Source organism: Artibeus jamaicensis, unplaced genomic scaffold, assembly GCF_021234435.1.
Source record: "Artibeus jamaicensis isolate MK-2021 breed Jamaican fruit bat unplaced genomic scaffold, CSHL_Jam_final contig_477, whole genome shotgun sequence".
Lineage (NCBI taxonomy): Eukaryota > Metazoa > Chordata > Mammalia > Chiroptera > Phyllostomidae > Artibeus > Artibeus jamaicensis.
This window is the reverse complement of record NW_026521854.1, coordinates 4,183,802-4,203,627: the sequence shown is the minus strand read 5'-3', so window position 1 is coordinate 4,203,627 and position 19,826 is coordinate 4,183,802. Positions and strand designations below refer to the sequence as shown.

The window sequence follows — 19,826 nt, the reverse complement described above, 5'->3', positions numbered from 1 at the left end:
ATGAACTCCTGACCCCAGCCGCAGCTGACCTTGGGGGTGCCCACTCCCTCCTCGGAGGGAAGGGAGCAGGCAGAAACAGGGCCTGATAGCCAACGCTGTCCCCTGTGAGCAGGAAGGACAGACGACACACTCTGTTCTTCATGGAGCAGTTACTGCTGACCGTCGCCACTGGACACCTGAGAGCCAGCAAGGGGTGGGAACTTTTTATTTGAAGCAAGTGAGTTACAGCCCTGCCCCCAGACCCTCTTGCTGCCACCAGACGCCCCTCACACAGTCTGGGCCAGGGAAGAGCCTCCCCTCCCATGGCTGCTGCGTTGCCTCCTACCTCACGGCTGTCCGTCCCCAGCTTACAGCAGAGGGCAGCAGAAGCTTGGCTCCCCGGTGCCGCCCCACAGGGCCCTTGGCCCTCTACCACCCAGTTTGTCCTGGAAGGCAGTGCTCCTGGACTGTGCATCTGTGGGCTGGAGGGGCGCCAGAGATCCCAAATTGCTCTCCAGCCCAGCTCTACTCCTGCACCCTCCAGATGCCCCAAGTGCTTGCAGCGTCCCTGGCCAGGCCAGCTCTGGGACCTAACCAGAGGAGCCAGCAGTGCAGCTGAGGAGCCACATCCCAAAGAAGGGGCTGAACCAGGGGACAGGGGCAGGGGTCTAGGCTGGGACAGCTACAGGAAGGAAAAATAGAAAGGCTTTTGTCTGGGTGGTCTCCAGTTCGGGTGACAGGGTCAGGGCACAAAGCCCCAGTGAAGACAGAGGAGGAAGGGTCTTCCAGGGCTGCTGCTGTTATTGCTTTGGGCAGAGGGGCTGTACCCCCAGGAGGTCAAGCTGGTGCCCAGAAGCAGGGTGGGGACACCAGGATGAGCATAGCCGGGCAGTACTGTGTGCCCCCTCCAAGCAGAGAGGCAATAATGTAATGGCAGAGAGACCCTTTGGCAGCGCTGAATCTGCAGGTTTGCACTAGGAAACGGGGGTGTGGACAGATGTGTGTGTGTGACTGAGGGTGTGGGTCAGATCCCAGGTGAACATGCAGGAGGAGTGGCGAGTAGGTGAGTGTACCCGCAGTGGAAGGCTGTGGCTGCAGTGTGCGGCACGAGCAGGTGAAATGGACCCCTGGAGCACCAACAAGGAGAGACCAGAGCATCAGAAGGATCAGCCCAAGACCCTCCCTCCCAACAGCCTCCCCCCTCCCCAGGCCAGAGCTTGTGGAAGGCAGCAGTGGAGGGGGCCTGCAGATGGGTTGTGGGGTCCACAGGTGTCCACAGATGGGAGGGCCCCAGGCACTGGGTTGCCTGGTGCACATACAAGTCCTCATGCTGATTACAACTATGGCAAGCAGCTCTCGGAGCCAGTCCACGTGGTGCCCGCGCTCACCAGGGGCGTGTGTGAGATTGGCTACATGTATCCTCACATGGGCACACACGCTGCTCACGCAGAGCCTCTCCCTCAGCCTCCAATCCAGAGGCTTGGCAGCCCTCTAGGCACTGAGATCCACCACCACGTGCCGGTACACAAGTGTCTGTCCCTTGAAGCTGGGGGCCAGCAGCAGCTGGGCGTCCCCTGCAGGCATGTAGCAGAAGGCCCGAGGGGCCTGCACGGCCAGCTCCTGGAACCTGACAAACTTCTGCCGCCCCTCATCCCACTGGTAAACCTGGGTGAAGGAGAAGTCACTGCCCAGTGCCAGGTAGCGGCGGCCACCCACAAGGAAGGGCTGCAGGGCCAGTGAGCCCCGGGAGGGCAGGGCCTGCACCTCGGAGAAGCGGGTGCCCTCCCAGCGCAAGATTTTGGAGTCCCCTATGTATCGGCTGAGGCACAGGTAGCTGTCGCGTCCAGCACGGAAGTGTTTCACAGCCTGGGCGTCAGGCACCTGAGAAACCTCGCCCTGGGCCACAAACTGCTTCTGGGTGCGACTCCACTGATAGATGACCGGTGCCTGGGAGCTACTCGACACAATCAGCCGAGGCTTGCCCTCACCGTCCACGAACTCCAGGTCGGTATCACGATGCCAGGGGTGCAGGGCCTGGTGGGAGTAGAAGCCATTCTGGTGCCAGCGATAGAGGCTGGTGGCACCCGCCTTGGAGCTGTCGGCCACGGCAAAGTACCAGTCACCATCGATGCGAAAGGCCTCCAGGTCGTTGGGCTTGCGTACGCGCTGCGGGTCGATGTCCTGCAGCTTGGTAAAGCGTGTGGTGTTGGGGTCCCAGTGGTAAATGTAAGAGCCACCAAACAGCTGGGCCACCACCATGTACAGCTGACTGTCCACCACCATGGGCTTGCAGTGTACGGCTGAGGGGGCTGCCGGGAAGCAGGGATGCGGTGTCACATTCCTCACCTGTCCTGGCATTTCCGGTCATCACCTGTGCCCACCCTCCAGCCCTCCCAACCGCTCCCCTCCCCAAGGGAAGCCCACACACAGCCTCAGGCTCCGTGCTGCCCGCCCAGCTCCGGACAGCCTGCTCCTGAACCACAGCGCTCAGACTCTCCTTGCTGAACACCCTCAAGCCCTTCGAACTCCAGCTGGCCAAAACCGAACTCATACCTACCCCCAAACCTGCTCCCACCCCCGTGTTCTTGATGCCAATTTGTGGCTCCACTCAGTCATCCCACCCAGATACCTGGGAGCCATCCCAGAACCGCCCTGTCCCGCACTCGCACACAGCTGATCGGTCCCCAAGTTCTGTCAGCCCTCCCTTCTGTATCCCATTGATAGAACAGTTTGTGTAAGATTGGCATTATTTCTCCCTTTAGTGTTTGCTAGAATTCGTCAGAGAAACCATTTGGATCTGGAGTCTTGGGGGGAGGCACTGTTAATAATGACTTCAAGTTCTTTCGTAGACACAGGACGATTTCAATTTTGTTTCCTATTGTCTCAGTTTGATCCTCTTTTCTACATGTAAACCCATTTTCTAAATGTCTCCATCCCCACTGCTACTGCCCCAGTCCAGGCTCCAGCTAGCTCCCCCGCCAGTCTGCCCACGTGTCCAGCCCCATGCCTGGCCATGCTCCACAATGCTCACAGAGGGAGTTGTCTAAAATATAGACTGGACTGGCTCACACACTTTCTCAAAGCTTGACAATGACCTGGTCCTCATCTCTCTCGGGCCTGCCACTGTCCACCTTGAACCTCATGCTATAGGTGCTTGAACCTCAAATAAGGTGCTTATTATGTATACATGCCTGAACTCACATGATAAACTGTTGCATACTTTTCTGACTTTGTTCATGCTATTCCCTCTGCCAGAATATCCTTCCCATATTTTTCTTCCTAGCTACGTCTCCCTCAGGCTCCTGGACTCAGCTTAAACTCAGTATCTCCTCCTTTTCATTTCAAAGGCACCACCAGGTTTCTTAAGCCAGGAACTTAGGCATCACCTCTGACTCCTTCCTCTCCCATCGAGATTCAGTGTAAGCATCCCCTCCACCAGGAAGCCTTCCTTGATTGCCCTCAGTAGGCCTCTCGTTTGTGTTCCCAGTACACGGTGTTCTTATCTCCTTCCTAGCACCAACCTATTATATAGATGTTATCTATGTATGTATCAGCCTCCCTCCAAAGACTAGAACATTCTTATGAGCACAGGCCATGTCTTATCTGTCCCTCTCCCCAAAGGGCCTCAATGGAGTACCCCACCCCACCCCCATTCTCCTAGCTGGGGCCAGCACAGCCAGGCCGGGCACAGGTACCTGGGATTCTATCATAATCTCGAAGCTGCCGTTCAACGTAGTCCCACTTGAGGACAGTGCAAGCGCTGGCGCCTGGCTGGGCCAGAGCCACGTAGAGGTCACTTGAGTAAAGGAAGGGCTCAGCTGACACCGCTGGGAAGGACAGGGTCTGGTACAGCACAAAATCTGCAGGGATGGTGGGGTGTGGGAAGGAAGAAGAGCAAGAGTTTTTTGGGTGGTAAGGGCTGTTTAGCAGGCAATGCAGGGGGCTGGGGGGTTGGCCATGCCTGCGGCGCTGCTTTGGGGAGGCCCAGCCTGAGCCCAGAGGCAGGGGGGGCCCCTCCCACCTGTGGTGATGCAGTCGAACTCCCGCAGAGGCAAGTCCTGCACCTTGTGCTCTTGGAAGCGGGGCGGGCTGGCGCAGTAGATGGGGGCCGCCGTGGTGTTGGTGTGGGCCAGCCACTCCACCAGCCACTTGACCTTGCAGTCGCAGTTGAGAGAGTTGCCCCGCAGGTCCCTGATCATGAGGGTGATGGAGGGCACTTAAAGAGGGACAGGCTCTCAGCTGCTCGGTCCACCCAGGCCCTCAAGGTTTCACAGGTAGATATTGTCAAGGCTGCTGCTGGTTGCTCACATGGCGTTTTTGTACCCATTAGAAAGATGTTCCCCTTAGGGTGCATGCAGCCCTGGGGACTCGGACTCGGTCACTGGAGTGGGGGCTGGGTGCTGCCCCTCCCTGCCTCCTTGGCCAGGTGCCTTTTGCAGTGTATAACATGCTCAGCCCTGTGTTGCACCCCACTGCCCCCCACCCTTCCGCAAGACAGGTCTCTTGTGGAAATACTGATCGATGACTGTGGCTATGCTATTGGACTTTACTGTAGGTTCACATCGAACTTACATTTAGAAAGCACAAGTTTAAAAAACACACACAGAGTGTCTCATGTGAATTTTAAGAGGGCCCATAGATGCCACGAGGAACCCCAACTTGGAAGGCTGCCAATCTATATGTAATTCTCCCTAACCTTCTGGAGCCCTCTCCCCACCCCAGACCAAGCCCTCAGTGCCTCCCAAGACTTTATGATCTTCCCAATCCTGGCTCCCACACCACCCCCTCTAGGGACGCGCCCCTTCCGTGGCACTGTCCACAGAGCTAGGACTCAGGCCTTACAAGTCACTCAGGATGTCCAATGGCCGAAAGATGTCTCTAGGCAGTGTCTGCAGGTTATTGTTGGCCAGGGAGCTGCAAGAGAGACCTGTGGGTCACCTGAAGATGGTGACTGAGGCCAAAGGCCGCAGGAGCCAGGGATGGAGGTGGTTGGGGTGTGGTGGGGTGGTGTTTTGGCTCCATGAATGAATGTGTGGGGGAGGTACTTACAGGTGTGTTAAAGACTTGAGCCCTCTGAAAGTGAACTTGGATAGTGCCCAGATGTCATTGTTCTCTATGAAGCTGGAGGGATGGGAATTGACTCAGCCACCACTTGGGATCCCAGGACGCCCTCCCTCACTGATTTCCCTACGCCACGCCTGGTTCCCGGCCCACGGTCCCCAGACAGGCTTCCATTCCAAATCTGGTGACATTAAGCCTGTGGTGACAGAACATCCAGGCAGGATGGTTTAGGCAGAGGGACGGAGGCAATGACCTCCGCCTGCCTTGGGTCCTGCAGTCAGAAGACTCAAGAGCTGTCACCTCCTCAGCCTTCTTCCTTCAGCCTCTCTCTGAGCCCACCCAGACCCTCCCCTTTCCTTCCCACGCACAGGTATTGCAGGTGCGACAGTCCTGTGAAGGCGTTGTCTCCGATCAGCGTGAACTTGTTGGAGTTGAGTAACCTGGAGAGACAAAGGCAGAATTAGAGCTTCCTGCCCCACCCCAGGCTTCCTCACAGCCTGCCTGCCCTGCCTCCCACCCGCGGGACCCCAGCAGAGAACCCCACAAGACCAGGCAGGAGTAGCAAGACCAGGCAGGAGGCTGCTTTGGTTCCAGAAACTCCCAGGGTCCATGTTGGCCCCTGAGGTGAAAACAGTCAGGGCAGATCTCTCCTGGCAAGCTAGGTCCTTCCCCGTGGCACCTCTGCTCTGTCTCCCGCTCCCACCCAGGCCCTGTCCGTTCCCTCTGGGGCTGACAGTGAGAAGGTGGGGTAACCCTCATGTACACTCTCCCGTGGCTGGGGCTTCGACTGTAAACAGCCCCTTTTAGAGTTCTAGCCCCCTAGTCTTCCCTCCATTCGGCCCTCAGCTCTTTCTTCAAGCCCTGGGATCACCTGTCTCTAAGACGGCCCCTCTCCCCTGCAGTGTCCACCCCCTGGCACCAGTCCAAGTTACTGCATCCAATTCCTTTGGGCCCCTAGAGGAGGTAAGTCCATCCTATCTAAGCCCCAAATACTCACTTCTTGGCTTTGATGTGCAAACCCTGCCCTCCTTCCCACCTGCTGTTCTTTCCACCCTTCTAGACTCCAGGCTGTGTCACCTTTTGTGGCATATCCCATCAGGGGAGACAGTAGGGGGGACCTGTGTGCTAATCTCCAAAGGCTACCTACATGGGCTTTCCTCTCCCCATCCAGGATCTGTCTGTCCCCTCCCACTGCCCTCGCCAAGCCACCACCCCTCCCGCAAGGCCCTGTCCTTACAGGAACTGCAGCAGCGGCAGGTGGGAAAATGCTCCGGCTTGGATCTCGGAGAAGGCAGCATTCACCAGCGTCCTGCGGAGGTGATCAGAGTCAGTGCTGCGGAGGTAGCAGGGACCCCCTGGACCAATGCGGTGGACAGGCAATGGCTTCTGGCTGCACTCACTCGCCCTGGAAACTCCCTGTCTCCAGCCTGCCCTCCACCTGGGGCTGTCTTTCACTTCTCCTCACTGCCTGCCTGCATCATCGCCCTCCCCTGCTGCCTCCCCAGCACCAGTGGCCCCCGGCCCAGCTTTCCCCTCAGCCAGAAGAAGGTGCCATTAGCCACACTTTGCAGATCCGCTGGGATGGGGCTCTAGGTTGGGGATTAGCATCTTGCTCTCAAGAACCGCACAGCATGTCTGGTCCCCAGAGGCCACTGCAAGTGAGACAGGCTGGTTGGCTGGGTGCAGAGTGGCTGAGAGCTCAGTGGCAGGCATCTGCCCCAAGCCAGGGTGCTGTGTGGGTGTATCTCAGTCCCACCCCTCCCCCTACTGCCTCCCTCCCTCCCCCAACAAGCCTTTCTGTCCTTGGCGTGACATCCCAGGCGGGGGCCCCAATGCTGGGGTAAGCAACCCCCATCCCCCCATCCCCACCTCCCAAGTCCAGAGCTCTGCACACAGTAGGTCTTATTGGCGTTGCTGGTGCTGATGATTCATTCTTGGCAGCGAACTCCTGTTTTCCCCAGCCATGGCTGCTGAGCCTGCAGGACTGCACAACTCCCTGCCTAGCTGATACCTTGAGTCTCCGGTCCTGAGGACCCCTGGGGTGCTCCTGGCCCCCACACTCTGTGAGGGAGAATGGGGTTCTTCCCGTCGTTTCCCAGAGTGGTCCTTGCCTTCCTCCCGCTGTGGGCTCACCATGTTGCCCCACCTCCCCCCGGGGCCAGGGCTGGGCACTCACAGAGAGATGACCTCGGCGGGCAGGTTCCTGGGCACTGCTTTAGAGTCCACGCAGAAGGCCGTGTCCCTGGTGCAGGAGCAGCTGGGTGGACAGGGGGGCGTTTTGGGGGGCCTCTTGGCACTGACCTGCAGTATCAGGCAGAAGCCCAGCGCGGACAGCGCCAGCAACCGGAGCCCGGAGCCCCGCCTGGTCCGCAGCCCCGCCATGCTGCCCGCGAGCTCTGCCTCCAGGCCCGGCCGTCCCCGCCCCGCCGCTCCCTGCCCGGCTGCGAGTTGGCACCGCCAGGCCACCGGCAGCCCCTGCGGCAGCGAGGAACCGGCTGTCCGCCTCGGAGAGCGAACTCCAGCCCTCCGCGCCGCCTGCGCTTCCCTGCCCTGCTCGTTCGCGCGAGCGACGCAGATGGATGCGCGCAGCAAGCGGAGCGGAGCGAAGCGCTGTAGGGCTGGGGTGGCCGCGGACTGCGGCGACGGGGGCGCGCAGGGCGGAGGGGGAGTCCCCTGCAGGGAGTGTCAGAGAAGAGAGCGGTTGCGGCCCTGGCCGCTCTAGGCTGCATGCCCCGCCGGCGGCGTCTGGGCCATCTGCTTGTGTGTCCGGTACCCAGAGCGTCTGTGCGCGAGTGCACGTGTGTGAGGTGACGTGTGCATCCTGGGGTGGCATGGCCGTGTGCGTGTGTGCACACCTGTCTCTGCTGGTGCAGGCACCGATCCACTTGTGAGGCACGTCGGCTTCGGGAGCCAAGTGCCTCTGCGCCCCAGGCTGGTCCTCAGGCGACACACCCTCTGGGCAGAGTCTAGGGCCATAGGTGACAGGAGTGTATCTGTTCACATGTGTTCCCACGGCCCATGAACAGAATGCGCCTTTGTGTCCGAGCGAGCTGAAAAGGGACAGTGGTCCTTGCAGCTGGAGCGGGAATGTGCGGAGTTCCGGGGCATGTCGCAGGGCCGACCACAGCCTGCTGGAGCCCGGAGGAGCCTCCGCAGTGTTCCACCCAGAGCCTGGCTGAACAAACGAGGGAACGGAGGCCCAGGCCTAGAGGAAAGGAGCCAAGCTTGACAGCACACCTACTGTGTGCTGCGGACTCTACTTAGTTACCCTCTCCACGTTTTGAGGTGGATGATATCACCCCTTTTACAGATAAGAAGAGGGAGGGCCTGTGGTACCAGGAGAAGAAAGTGGCGGAGCAGGCGTTTAAACCGTCTTGCCCACCTGCCCCGGCCACTCGCAGTCGTCCCTGCACCGGCTTCTCTGAGAGTGGTCCAGGCAGCCCCAGGCCCTGAGCAGCTTCCAGGGACTGTTGGAGGTCAAGTCAATTATCCTCCTAATGTGAAGACATTATTTGCCCTTTTCACGTTCATGTCCTCACAGAGTGCCCTGGAATTTTCCAGGGGCTGCAGAGGGATCTTCTATCCAGCCAGAAATGAAAGAAATTTGTAAAAATGTAAAACAATGACACTTCTCTCTATTTTGTTTTGCTTTGTAAAATAGTTAATTCCATTAAAAATGTATGTTATGTTATAATACATCATGGATTTATTATTGCCATTTTAATTTAATTTATTGATATTTTAAAATTTCTCAGTAAATACCAGTATGCTCGACGTTATATTAATGCATATAACCCACAGAAACAAAAGTTCTTTGGGGTCCTCAACGCTTCTCAAGGGTGTTAAGGGACCCTGAAACCAAACAGTGCCACAGCAGCCGCTCTTTACCACGTCGCCTCTGGGGGAGGGGTGCGGTGCCATGGGGATGACTGTCCCAACTGCCCCCTGGGTACAAGACAGGGGGGCCTGGAGGTCCGCTGGCTGGGCTCTCTGTCCTGTGCTCTTTCCACGTCCGTCCCAGAAACCTGGACCACTGGGAGCGAGATGCTTCCCTGCCGTCCCCAGCCTCTGCCAGCAGGGGATTCTCTGGTCTGAGCTCAGTTCGTGCCAGGGATGCCCTTGCCCTTTGATGCCCACTTGCCACTGCCTGTCCAGCTGCCCAGGCCACCCTCCCACTCCAGCTTGTGGGAAGACAAGCAGTGGGGGCGGGGAGGGTGGCCAGGGCAGCTGGGCAACCATCCCCGCTCGTCCCTGGCACAGCTCTGCCCAGGACACAAAGAGCAGAGTGAATCCTGTCCCACCCCTGCAGCTGAGGGGACACACACAAAAGCAGTGGCTCCCATGGGGCTCTCCACTGTCAGGGTTCTCGGAGGCACTGACCCAGACAGCAAGGGGGCTGGGCCCTGCTCCTAGCCAGGGAGGAGAGGTGCCCTGGGAGGCGAAGATAATGATAATCCTGACGATCAGATTTTCACATCGAGATGTCATCCTATCCTCACAAGAGCGTGGAGAGGGGGGCAGGACAGGCGGTACCAGTCCCATTGTACAGATGAACGCTCAAAAGCCTAGAAAGGCAGAATGTCTCATTCAGGGTCCCAGAGTCGGCCAGTGATGCGCTAAGACCTTCACGTACTGAATGAATGAACCACTGGCCCCTTTCGAGGAACCCCTCATGTTGGGCCATGACAGTTCCCCTCATGTTGGCTGACAACAGCCTTATCATTGACTATAATCACTCGTCGGCTGTGTGCACGCTCCTTTCCCAGCAGCAGGTACACGGAAGCCTCAGGAACGCTTGATCCCAGGGAGGGTCACACAGCTGACAGCCAGGTTGGGAAGATAAGAGCACCCACGGAGCTGATGAAAACAACAGCGCATGCTAAGTGGCAGGTGAGTGTGCAGCAGGACACCTGGGAGATTTTGGAGGAGGAATGAGGCCCCGTGGGCTGGGTGGTGAGGTCACAGAGTGGGCATCCTTGGGTTTTGCTTGGCCTTTTAGGGTAGGTGGTACTCCGAGAGTTGGAAAGGCTTTGAGGGTGGGCTCTCCAAGAAGGAGAAATGGCCTAAGTAAAGGCCAAAAGATGATAAGGCCACAGAGAGGGCCGGGGTGTGGGGCAAGGGGACGGCTATACTTGCCCAGGGAAAGGTCCCTCCCACCTTCCTTCTCCAAGGTTCCCAAGACCTCTACCAGTTTGGTGCCAGCCTCTGAATGTCCCTCATGAAGCTGGAAGGCATCATTCCTTTCCAACCTCCCAACAGGCAAAAACAGGTAAAAAAAAAAAAAAAGAACTATGGGCTTATGGGAACTAGAGCTTGAGGGCAGCCTGTAGGGGGACTGGAGACCGAAGAGCAGCAACTTCTCTTCAAGAAAGAGCCCGGTCTCCTTTCATCCAGTCAGGACAGCGACCCCTAACGCAGGACCTGCTCTGAGCAAGCCTGCAGCTGGACAGGGTGGCCCCCAGAGATGCCACAGGGACCCTGAGATGCTTCTAGTTATCCTTGGCTCTTCCAATGGCCTGCTGCCCACCTGGCATAGGCCCAGAACGGGTGAGTCAGCCCATCAATCCCAGTGTTGCCGGGACGACTGGGGGTGGCAGCAGGGGGGCCCTGGGGGTGGGCAGGGGTGGGCACTGCAGGCGGCTGTCTCCTGCATCTGGCACCTGCACAAAGCTGAGGCTGCACACAGCGGAGGGGATCCTTCTCCCCAACACACACACTCCCTCCTCCTCTCTCACTCCTAGCACACTTGCTGCTAAGGCTTAGGCAAATATTTAAAGGGGCAGTTGGAGGGTGAGGAGGGTGGTGGGAGCAAACATTTCCTTCCTTCTCTCTTCCTCCCACTCCAGCTCCTCAGGGGCTTTCAGCTCAGATGCCATGCTATTGTGCAACCTGGAGGCTGAAGGCTCTCCAGGGGTAGAGGGGGCCTTTGTGGGGACAGGGGAACCCTCATGATTAAAGGGCTGGGCCAGCGTGTGAGAGAGCCCCCAGGTGACAGGCATTGAGGTGAAGCATTGGAGTTACATAAGGGAGATAAGGGAGTGAGACCAAGAGAGGAGCAAGGTGTGGGTCTCTGACTTACGCTCAGGAAAATTTAGAGATGAAAGTGCCAAAGAGTGTGCTCCTGGCCCCGAAAGCAGAGAGGAACCTGAGGGAAAGGGTGCTGCCGTTAGCAGGCTTCGTTTAGTCCCATGAAGCCACAGAGATGGCTTTGGGGGAAGAGCAGGAGGAAACAGAGGGGAGAAGAGGCACGCAGAGTGGGTCCTGTTTGGGGGAGAGCTGTTCTCAGAGTGGATTTAGGGTCAGAGGGCATAAAGGAGGAGTGCAAGGAGGAGGGTGAAGGCAGCATCCGGCGAGCTGGGGATTCCGGGGCAAGGAGGTTGAGAGCCCTCAGCCCCCACACCCAGCTCCGTGCAAGGCTGTCTGGGCGAGAGGAAGAAGTGTCAGGCGTGGAATCTGTTATTAAGAGCCTTCAGCCTGATCTTTGAGTTGTTCGCCACTCACTTGACACAGGAGACCCCATAAAATCATGCAGATCAGAAGCTCAAATCTTCACGTTTACTTTTAAAAATGTTCATGATGCTGCTCATGCCATCATGGGCACGAACATCCAAAAGCCACCAAGGATCTGAAGGGTGTCAGTTGACAGGAGCAATGTGTGCCTTTCCGTCCTCACAGTGGTGGAGCGGGAAGGTATGCCAAGGCGAACTAGTGGGGCTGGACACGGGGGTGGCCCAAACAGAGTGCTGAGTTTGTGTTGCACATGCCGACACATGCAGAGAGTGATGCTGAGCCGAAGGGTTTCGGTGTAGCTTCTCTGCTCATGGAGCACATCCGCGGGAATGAAGCCCCCGAGACGAGACGTAACTCACAGAGCTCCTGAGCAGGTGGACCCCCACGTGAGCTCCCCCGCCACACAGAGCTGATCCTTCCGGAAAAAGAGCAGATTGTCCCTGAACCAGAAGAGGAGATTGCCCAGAAAAACAACAACAGCAACAACGAACATCCCAGAAGAAATGGAAGAACCAAAAACTTAGCCCAGGAATAAACTCAGCATAAAATAAATGTCAATGAAATCAAAGCAGAGGGAAAAAGCCTTCAGCTTTCAAACGACCTCATAGCAAAGAATGAAAAACCTCACAATAGTAAGAATTGGTGACCAGAGGGGACTGAATTTTCAGTGTTCCGAAAAGCAGGGCTAGGGGCAGGTCTGAGGTCGGGACAGAAGTGTGGGAGACAGAAAGGCAGGTAGGGTGCTTGAAGTGAAACCTGCTGCTCCCAGAGAGCTTAGGGACCATTGAGGAACCCCCACACCGATGCCTTCAGCAATGCCCTCTCTGGGTCCCCAGTACTATCTCCTTCCCTCCCCTTCCTGGAGCTCACCCCTATGTTTGGGGGACATGCTGTGGGGAGAAGTGATGGATTCCCCGCTAGGTCCAACTCTTGGCTTCCTGAGAGGTTTGGCCTGGCAGAAGAACAAGAAAAGCCACAGAACTTCAGGAACAGGTGCCAGCAAGAAAGGCAGGCACACCAGGAAGATACAATGACAAGAGGCACAGATTGCCCAAGGGCAACTTTGCTCAGCTCACCCAGCTTTTGCCCTTGCTCGGGCCAAGAGGACTCATGTGCCAGGGCCAAGGGCCCTTAGGTGCTCTTGCAGCTGGCTTATCAGGGCCTTGGGTCCTGAGGGCCAGGAACAAACAGGCTTCAAAGCCTAGGGCTTGGCTGACAGATGGGGGCCAAGTCCTTCACCTCTGTCCCCTCTGCCTACTGGCATATATAAGACCCTAGTCACACTTGGGAGTTGAGGAGGGGAAGGTGCCTACAGCAAGATGGATGTGGGCAGCAAAGAGGTCTTAATGGAGAGCCCGCCGGTGAGTGTGATGTGTGTGTACGCATACTTGTGGGTGGTGGGCCCTGCCTCCTCCAACCGGTTTCCTCATCCAAATGCATTCACCCGACCCACCTAGACTGCACTGAGTGAGGGCAGGGACATCAACCATTAAGACAGAGTCCCCTGGGGAGACAGAAGTGGCCACCAAGGATTTCAGTATAAGGGGTTGAGGGCCACCACACAGGTCGGCAGAAAGAGCAGAAGAGGGCACTGAGGAGGGAGCCATGACCTGGGAGGTCACAGGAAGCTCCACAGAGAAAATGACATTGACATTCGAGCTGACTCCAGAAGGGGAATTAGGAGCCACCTTCCCAGGTGGAGGAGGACGGCACCGCGGGAAGAGGGGTGGTAGGTGCAAAGTCATGGAGACATGACAGAGCATGGATCACTCAGGGTACGGAGAGGGACCGGGCATGGCTGGGGAGCCAGGGGTCTGGAGGAAACAGCAGGAGGTATGACTGGTGAAGCAGGCTCTTCTGGGTCTCTCCAAGCTAGACCCCGCTCTAACCATCTATGAGTATGTTGGAATCCAGGGCATCTCTTCCAGGAAGCCTTCTCTGATCTCTTTATCCCTCCTCTGCACACCCATAGCATTGGCGGCATTGGTTGCCCAGCCCTGGAAGGGTGTGCAGGGAGGAGAAGGGGCATCCCCATGACTTTACCCCTGTCTCCTCCCTGCCCCACTACATCAGGACTACTCAGCAGCCCCCCGGGGCCGGTTTGGCATCCCCTGCTGCCCTGTGCACCTCAAACGCCTTCTCATCGTGGTTGTGGTAGTGGTCCTTGTCGTCGTGGTGATTGTGGGGGCTCTGCTTATGGGTCTTCACATGAGCCAGAAACACACCGAGATGGTGAGCAGGCCTGGGATGGGGCGGGCGGCGGGTACTGGACGTGTCAGAGAGGCTGGCTGGGGGTGTTGGGCAGATAGAAAACTGCCCAAGAGGAAGGAAAGGAGGAGGCCAGGGGCACCTCATGGAAGGACAGAGGCAGGGACAGGGTGGCAAACCTGGCCTGGGCTTTTCCACCAGGCCCCTGCCCTGCCCCACCTGGGCCAGCCTGGTCCCTCCAGACGCTAGTTCCACTCAGCCTCTGAGCTCTAAGGGAAGAAGGAGTTTCATTTGAGTACAGAGGATTGAGTGTGAGCGTGGGCACCAAAGTGGGGAAAGCAATGACAGGCAGCACTGTGCCCTCCCCCAGGTCCTAGAGATGAGCATCGCAGGGCCGGAAACCCAGCAACGTGTGGCCCTGAGTGAGCGCGCAGGCACCACCGCCACCTTCCCCATTGGCTCCATGGGCATCGCGGTGTACGACTACCAGCGGGTGAGTATGTCTGAACCCTTGACCTGGGGCCTGGGGGACCAATGACAAGATGCTCCTAGACCCAGAAGGCTGTGCCACTTCACACACACCCATCTCTCCTCATCCCCCAGCCCTCCTGCCTCCCCCAGATGTGCCTGCACCCCAGCTTCCAATATGACTCCTGCCTGTGCCCAATCTAGAGGGAGATGGCCCAGGATGAGGGTTAGAGAGTGAGCGAGGCAGGGCCTTCCTGAATGCACCTGGGGTCCCTGTGCCCAGCTCCTGATTGCCTACAAGCCGGCGGCGGGGACCTGCTGCTACATTGTGAAGATGGCTCCGGACCGCATCCCCAACCTGGAGGCTCTCACTAGAAAGCTGCAGAACCTCCAGGTGGGTGTGAGGGTGAGGAGTGGGCTGTTTCCCTCCCAGGTCCAGCCTCTGGAAAGAGCGTTTGAGAGGGTGGCCATTCGTCACCTGTAAAGCACTGCTCCTGGTAGGTGGCCAGGTAAGTGCCTCTCTCTAGACTCATCTGTACCACACCTACCCTACCTATTCCCCAGCACTGCCTCAGCACGCCCCTCCCTCCACCAAGCTGCGGGCCTCAGCTGGACTCACAACCACCTGGGGGATTCTGACCTCAGTACAGCCTCTATCAAGGGGTGAGGAAATCGAGGCTCAGAGAGATTGCCTGACACTTCTAAGTCCTACATTAAGGACTGTGCGTGAGACAGTAACTCAGTTCCCAGTCTCCAGACGAGGTGCTCTTTTCAGGTCAAGCCTGCAGCACCTCCCTCTAAGCTGGGCCAGGAGGAGGATCGCGATACCCGTTCAGTGTCCTCCAGGAACTTGGACTTCTTGGGCCCCGCCCTGAGCACCCTATGTGGTGAAGTGACCCTCTACTACATCTAGGACCCCTCAGGTGAGCAGGTATAACCACCGGGGCACCAGTGCCCAGGAGGGCCTGGGCCACCTTGCTTTGTCAGCTGGCCTGGCCGAGGGGGATCCATTGAGGCTAGTCGCCTAGGGAGGTTAGGGGAGGGAAGGTCCGCAGACATGCCCCCCGCCCCCAGTTCCTCTCCCTCACAGAATAAACAGTGTTTCTTTGCTTCACAGAGTCAGCGGAAGCCTAAAAGGGACAGAAAGCTCCCTGTGCAAAGGGTCTTTGACAAACAAGCAGGGAGCTGTGCCTGCCACCCCAGTGGCACTAGCCCTGGGGAATGGGAGCTGTGGGGAGAGGTGGAAGCCAGCAGAGAGGTGGCTCCTAGGGGGCAGGGGGGCCTTATCACAAAACAATAAAGCAGCCTGATTGAAAAACAAAGGGTGTGCCTCTTCCCTCCGCCCAAACCCCCACCGGTCCTGCTCTGGGCGGGGGCGGGCTAGGGGAAAGGCAGGGCGTTGGGGAGCAACGGGGGCTTTCCCGGTCTCCCAGTCTCAGGGTGCTGGGGGGAGAGGGGGCCTGGGAGGGATCCATGGGCTTTAAGCGCCCCCCAGTGGCGTCTCCCGAGGGAGGAAGGGAGAGAGAGAGAGAGAGAGAGAGAGAGAGAGAGAGAGAACTCTAGGACAGGGACCGAGATGGGGGGAGAGAGCGATGGCCGAGAAAGGAAGAGACAGAGAGAAGCAAGCTGAGAAGCGAAGGCAGACACTTAGGGACAGAGCGAGGAAGAGGCGGCGCGAGCGACCTGACTACGTGTCCCGCACCATGGGGAGCTCGGGCGGGGCGCGCACAGAAGAGGCGCCGCTAGAGGGCGGTTGGCCCGGGCGGCATCTCTGGGCTCGCACCCCTTCCCGGCCCACGTCCCGTGTCCCGAGCCCCGGCCCAAGCCCCTTCCCAGTGCGGGCCCGGTGTTCGCCTTCCCCGCCCTGGCTGGCGCGCGGCCGGAGCCGGCCGATCTCCATCCCGACTCCGAGGGGGCCGAGCTCCCGGAGAAAACCCGCCCCCCAGCGAGCTCATTTCCCTAAAGGGGGGGGAGGGCGAAGGACGGAGGGAGGGAGAGAAGGAAGGAGAAAAAGAAGGGAAGGGAGCGAGTGGAGAGACTGGAGGGGGGAGCGGGCCGGGAGCTGGCGGCCGAGGGGCGGGGGACAGGAAGGAGGGCGGCGGGCGCAGGGAAAGAGAGAGGTGGGGAGCGCGGGGGGAGCGGCTGGCGGGGAGGGAGCGCCGCCCCCTCGCCTTCGGCGCTCCGCTTCCCCTTGCCCGCTCCCGCGTCCGGGCGCGACCCGCCGCCGCCACCGCCGCTGCCAGCGCGCCCGCCGCCGCCCGCGCGCTCGCCGCCGCCAGCATGCCCGGCGTGGCCCGCCTGCCGCTGCCGCTGCTGCTCGGGCTGCTGCTGCTCCCGCGCCCCGGGCGCCCGCTGGACTTGGCCGACTACACCTACGACCTGGGCGAGGAAGACGACTCGGAGCCCCTCAACTACAAAGACCCCTGCAAGGCGGGTAGGCATCCCCCTCCCCGCGGCCTGCGGTGCGCGAGGGCCGGCGCGGGCCGGCCGGGCTGGAGGCGCGAGCGGCCGGGGTTCGGGTGGGGGAGGACGGTCCGGTGTGGGAAGCCGGGAGCTGCCTGGTTGGCAATGCTGTGGGGAACAAAAGAAGGAGGGAAAGAGGGAGGGGAAGTTTGGGGGACTTTCAGGACTGAACTTTTGCGCTGCTTGTGGAAGCCTCTGCCTCCTGTCTTCCCAGAGGATTCCTGGGGGTCAGCTCCCTGGGTCCCGAGAGAGACCTGCGGCCAAGGAGGCTTTTCCTCCTGCAGGAAACTTTTCTGGCCAAACTCCCCTGAGAGAGGGAGGGAGGGAGAGACAGACAGAGAGAGCACAAGCGTTTCCCTTCTCCCTAGTGTCTGGTTCCAGGACACTGGTGGTTTCCAGCCTATTTGGGCGGCCCGGGTCGCGGGTGGCCTGCATCTCCAAGGAGCAGGTCTCCGGAGGACCCCACCCACCCAAGTGGAAGGAAAAAGTTTTTTGAGAAGTCCTCTGAGATCATGCTCCCTAAGTGTCTCGTAGTCCCCACCAGTGCAGTGGCTTTCTAGGACGGAGGAGACAGCTGTCAAAGTCATAGAAGCCAGCGCAGGAGGGGGACTCACCTCTGCCCTTGTGGGCCACCAAATTGGGGGAAAAGGGGGAAGCACAGAGAACTCAGATGCTGTGTATGGGCTCCCTCAGTCCACAGACACTGGAGGGTTATTAGCAGAGGTCAAGGCCTTGAGGTGCATGTGTGTGTTCTTTCTCCATGAAGACCCTGTGTAACCCCTTCCCTCCTGCTAGGCCCAGAGGGGTCTTGCCCCTGCAGTGACCAGATGGCTGGGTGCTCTGACTGTTTGCTTGATCCAATGACCCTGAACAGGCGGCCTGGGACAAGAGAACACACAGGGCAAAAGATAGCAGAACAGTTCCTCAACTTCCTGTCTCTGACCTCAGCCTGTCCGGAGATAGCCAGGGCCAGAGCCAGAGGCAGTGGCACAGCCCCTGGGGTCCTAGAAGTGCCTTTGTGTGGTACATGGGGTTGTGGGGGGGGCAGGCTGCTAGAACTGTGACCCCAAGGAGCCCCTCTTTGGGTGGATGGATCACAGCAAACTGCAGAATAGGAGCCCCTTCCTGCGGGAGGAGGAGAAACCAAATCCCTCTGCCCCTCTTTCTTCACCCCTGCTGGGCTGTGGCTAAACCTCGTTAGCTGTCATCGTTCTCACTGGGCTTGGGTAGGTGTGAGGCTTGATAGACAGAGCCTGGGCTTTGGAGGCTGTCAGCCCCGGACCCACAAGTCATTAACTGTACCACCTTGGGGATGTTAACCAGCATCTGTGAACTTTGCTTTTCTCACCTGTAAAGTGGAACTGATAATACACCTTTCCATTGAGTTGGTTAAATTTGAGAACATGTATACTATACTTAGGAGAATTTAACACACACTAAATGAATAATAAATGATCACCAAATAAATGTTAGCTGTCTACCCCCTGACTTCTGTTCCTTACACTCTCACTTCATGTTTTCTGAGAGCACAGACTCAGGTTCGGGAGAAGAGAGTCTCCCTCACCCTGTCTCCGTGACACTTATTCACTCAGTTGACCTATATGTGTCCGGCCCTGAGCCTGATGTTGTGGGAGATACAGAGAAATGTAATCATGGCTCCTGCCCTCGGGGAGCTTACAGTCCAGGAGGGGACATCACATGGGGAAGTAACCAACAGCACAAACCAAGATTCATATGTGCCACCTTGGAGGGAAGGGCCCCAAAGGCTGAAGGGAGAAACAGTCATCATGGCAGGCTAGGAAAGTTTGAGGGGCTTCCTGGAGGAGGCAGGCTGGGTCAAGGCCTTAAAGAATGCTAGGAAGCCAATCTGATGTATTTCACTTCTATGGAAGTTGGAGTGATTTTTCAGAGCAGCGGAAGGCTTTATCCCCAGTCTCAGATTTCATGTTAGGGTGGGGCCGGCTGACTTGGAACTTCAAACAAGGGTTCTGGAGAAAGCTCTCCACCAGGGTGAAGTGAGGCTGGTGGGGAGCTAGGCCAGGCCTGGGGGTGGCTGAGAGAGCCCGAGAGCCCGATAAGGCCAAGATTCGGGGTCAGACCAGGCCTCCCTCCTGGGTGTGACTGGGGCAGCCCTGCCTTCCTCCGCCCTGACTCCTGGAGACCCCACAGCTGCATCCTCAAGCCTCAGGTCCCCAGGCTCTTGTCTCTGTTTCTCCTCCCAGGCCTGCCCTGCGCCCCCTCTGGTCCCTGCCCTCCAGGTGTTGGAGGGAATGATGGCCAGCTTGCCTGGCCCTCCAGGCCTCCCTCCATTTACTGTGCTTTGCAGATATTGCGTTTTTTCCAAATTGAACGTTTGTGACAACCCCGTGTCAAGCAAGTCTGTCAGTGCCGTTTTTCCAACAGACTCAGGTGATGGTTAGCATCTTTTAGTATTAAAGTATTTTTAATTAAGATATATGCATTATTTAGACACATTATTGCACACTCCATAGACTACAGTGTAGTGTAAACATAATTGTTATAGGCACTGGGAAACCAGCAAATTCACGTGGCCCCCACTGTTTCGGTCATCTGGACCAGACCTGCAGTATCTCCGAGGTCTGTGTGTACTATACTTCCTCTGGATGCACCTGCTTACTAGCCTCCGCTCACTCGACCCTAGGCAACTCCTCTTTCTCCTCCTCCTTGCACACCGAGGACCAAGAAAGAACGCCCTATCGACTCCCCTGGTTTACCTATGCTCTCTCAGGATAGCCAGGCCGCTTCATTTGAGGTCCCCTTTTGTTATTACTGTCAGAATTGTGGTTACAGTGGCAGAAAGGGCAACATTCAGACCCTTGATATGCTGGAGAGGTTTCTGGCCATCCTGGGCAAGGCTGGAGCAATGGGCAGGGTGCCCAGAGGGTGTGTGTGTGTGTGTGTTCTGGGAGTGGGTGCATGGAGCCCCGTCCCCTCTCTCTCCCCCTTGCCCAGAGAGATTGCAAGTCCTGATTTCTTGTATGCTAGTTGCCAAACCATCAAGAGGGTCCCTCCCCCAGCTCTGCGTGGCTGCCCTGATGATTGGCAGTGACCCTGAGGGCTCTGGGAGAGACTTGGAGACAGGAATTGGGACCCAGTTCCCTTAGGCAGAGAAGCCA

At 58.1% G+C, this 19,826-nt stretch overlaps 3 protein-coding genes across 5 annotated transcripts in view; 2 read left to right on the top strand and 1 right to left on the bottom strand.

The window, feature by feature from the left end:
- Positions 1 to 238: 238 nt before the first annotated feature.
- LGI3 (leucine rich repeat LGI family member 3) lies at positions 239 to 7,596 on the bottom strand. Of its 2 annotated transcripts, XM_037152706.2 has the most exons (8): positions 7,217 to 7,596; positions 6,278 to 6,349; positions 5,409 to 5,480; positions 5,029 to 5,100; positions 4,822 to 4,893; positions 4,001 to 4,170; positions 3,675 to 3,839; positions 239 to 2,288 (listed from the first exon to the last, which is right to left on the bottom strand). In XM_037152706.2, exons 1-8 carry the CDS (start codon positions 7,420 to 7,422, stop codon positions 1,471 to 1,473), a joined length of 1,647 nt encoding a protein of 548 aa, XP_037008601.2. In that variant the 5' UTR covers positions 7,423 to 7,596; the 3' UTR covers positions 239 to 1,470. The 2 variants fall into 2 exon arrangements, with proteins under 2 accessions (XP_037008601.2, XP_037008602.2); XM_037152707.2 differs by lacking the exon at positions 5,029 to 5,100.
- A 5,258-nt stretch (positions 7,597 to 12,854) lies between these two features.
- On the top strand, positions 12,855 to 15,520 carry SFTPC (surfactant protein C). Its single transcript, XM_037152798.2, has 6 exons — positions 12,855 to 12,911; positions 13,624 to 13,782; positions 14,129 to 14,251; positions 14,510 to 14,620; positions 15,002 to 15,149; positions 15,344 to 15,520. Exons 1-5 carry the CDS (start codon positions 12,870 to 12,872, stop codon positions 15,137 to 15,139), a joined length of 573 nt encoding a protein of 190 aa, XP_037008693.2. The 5' UTR covers positions 12,855 to 12,869; the 3' UTR covers positions 15,140 to 15,149; positions 15,344 to 15,520.
- Positions 15,521 to 16,223: 703 nt separating this feature from the next.
- The window catches only part of BMP1 (bone morphogenetic protein 1), a 38,275-nt gene continuing 34,672 nt past the window's right edge, over positions 16,224 to 19,826 (top strand). The window contains exon 1 of one of the 2 annotated variants that reach the window (XM_037152638.2): positions 16,224 to 16,660. In XM_037152638.2, the coding sequence (XP_037008533.2) occupies positions 16,507 to 16,660 (154 nt within the window). In that variant the 5' untranslated portion in view covers positions 16,224 to 16,506. The remainder of the gene's footprint in view (positions 16,661 to 19,826) is intronic. The other variant, XM_037152640.2, reaches the window with a different exon arrangement.

Bases quoted from the DNA above. Each gene is read 5' to 3' on its own strand.
- LGI3 (XM_037152706.2), bottom strand. From the start codon at position 7,422: ATGGCGGGGCTGCGGACCAGGCGGGGCTCCGGGCTCCGGTTGCTGGCG. The intron at 6,350-7,216 runs GTGAGTGCCCAG...TCACCTCCGCAG, and splicing joins CCCGCCGAGGTCATCTCTCT to GACGCTGGTGAATGCTGCCT. The intron at 2,289-3,674 runs GTACCTGTGCCC...GCTTCCCGGCAG, and splicing joins AGATTATGATAGAATCCCAG to CCCCCTCAGCCGTACACTGC.
- SFTPC (XM_037152798.2), top strand. From the start codon at position 12,870: ATGGATGTGGGCAGCAAAGAGGTCTTAATGGAGAGCCCGCCG. The intron at 12,912-13,623 runs GTGAGTGTGATG...CCACTACATCAG, and splicing joins TCTTAATGGAGAGCCCGCCG to GACTACTCAGCAGCCCCCCG. The intron at 14,621-15,001 runs GTGGGTGTGAGG...TGCTCTTTTCAG, and splicing joins GAAAGCTGCAGAACCTCCAG to GTCAAGCCTGCAGCACCTCC.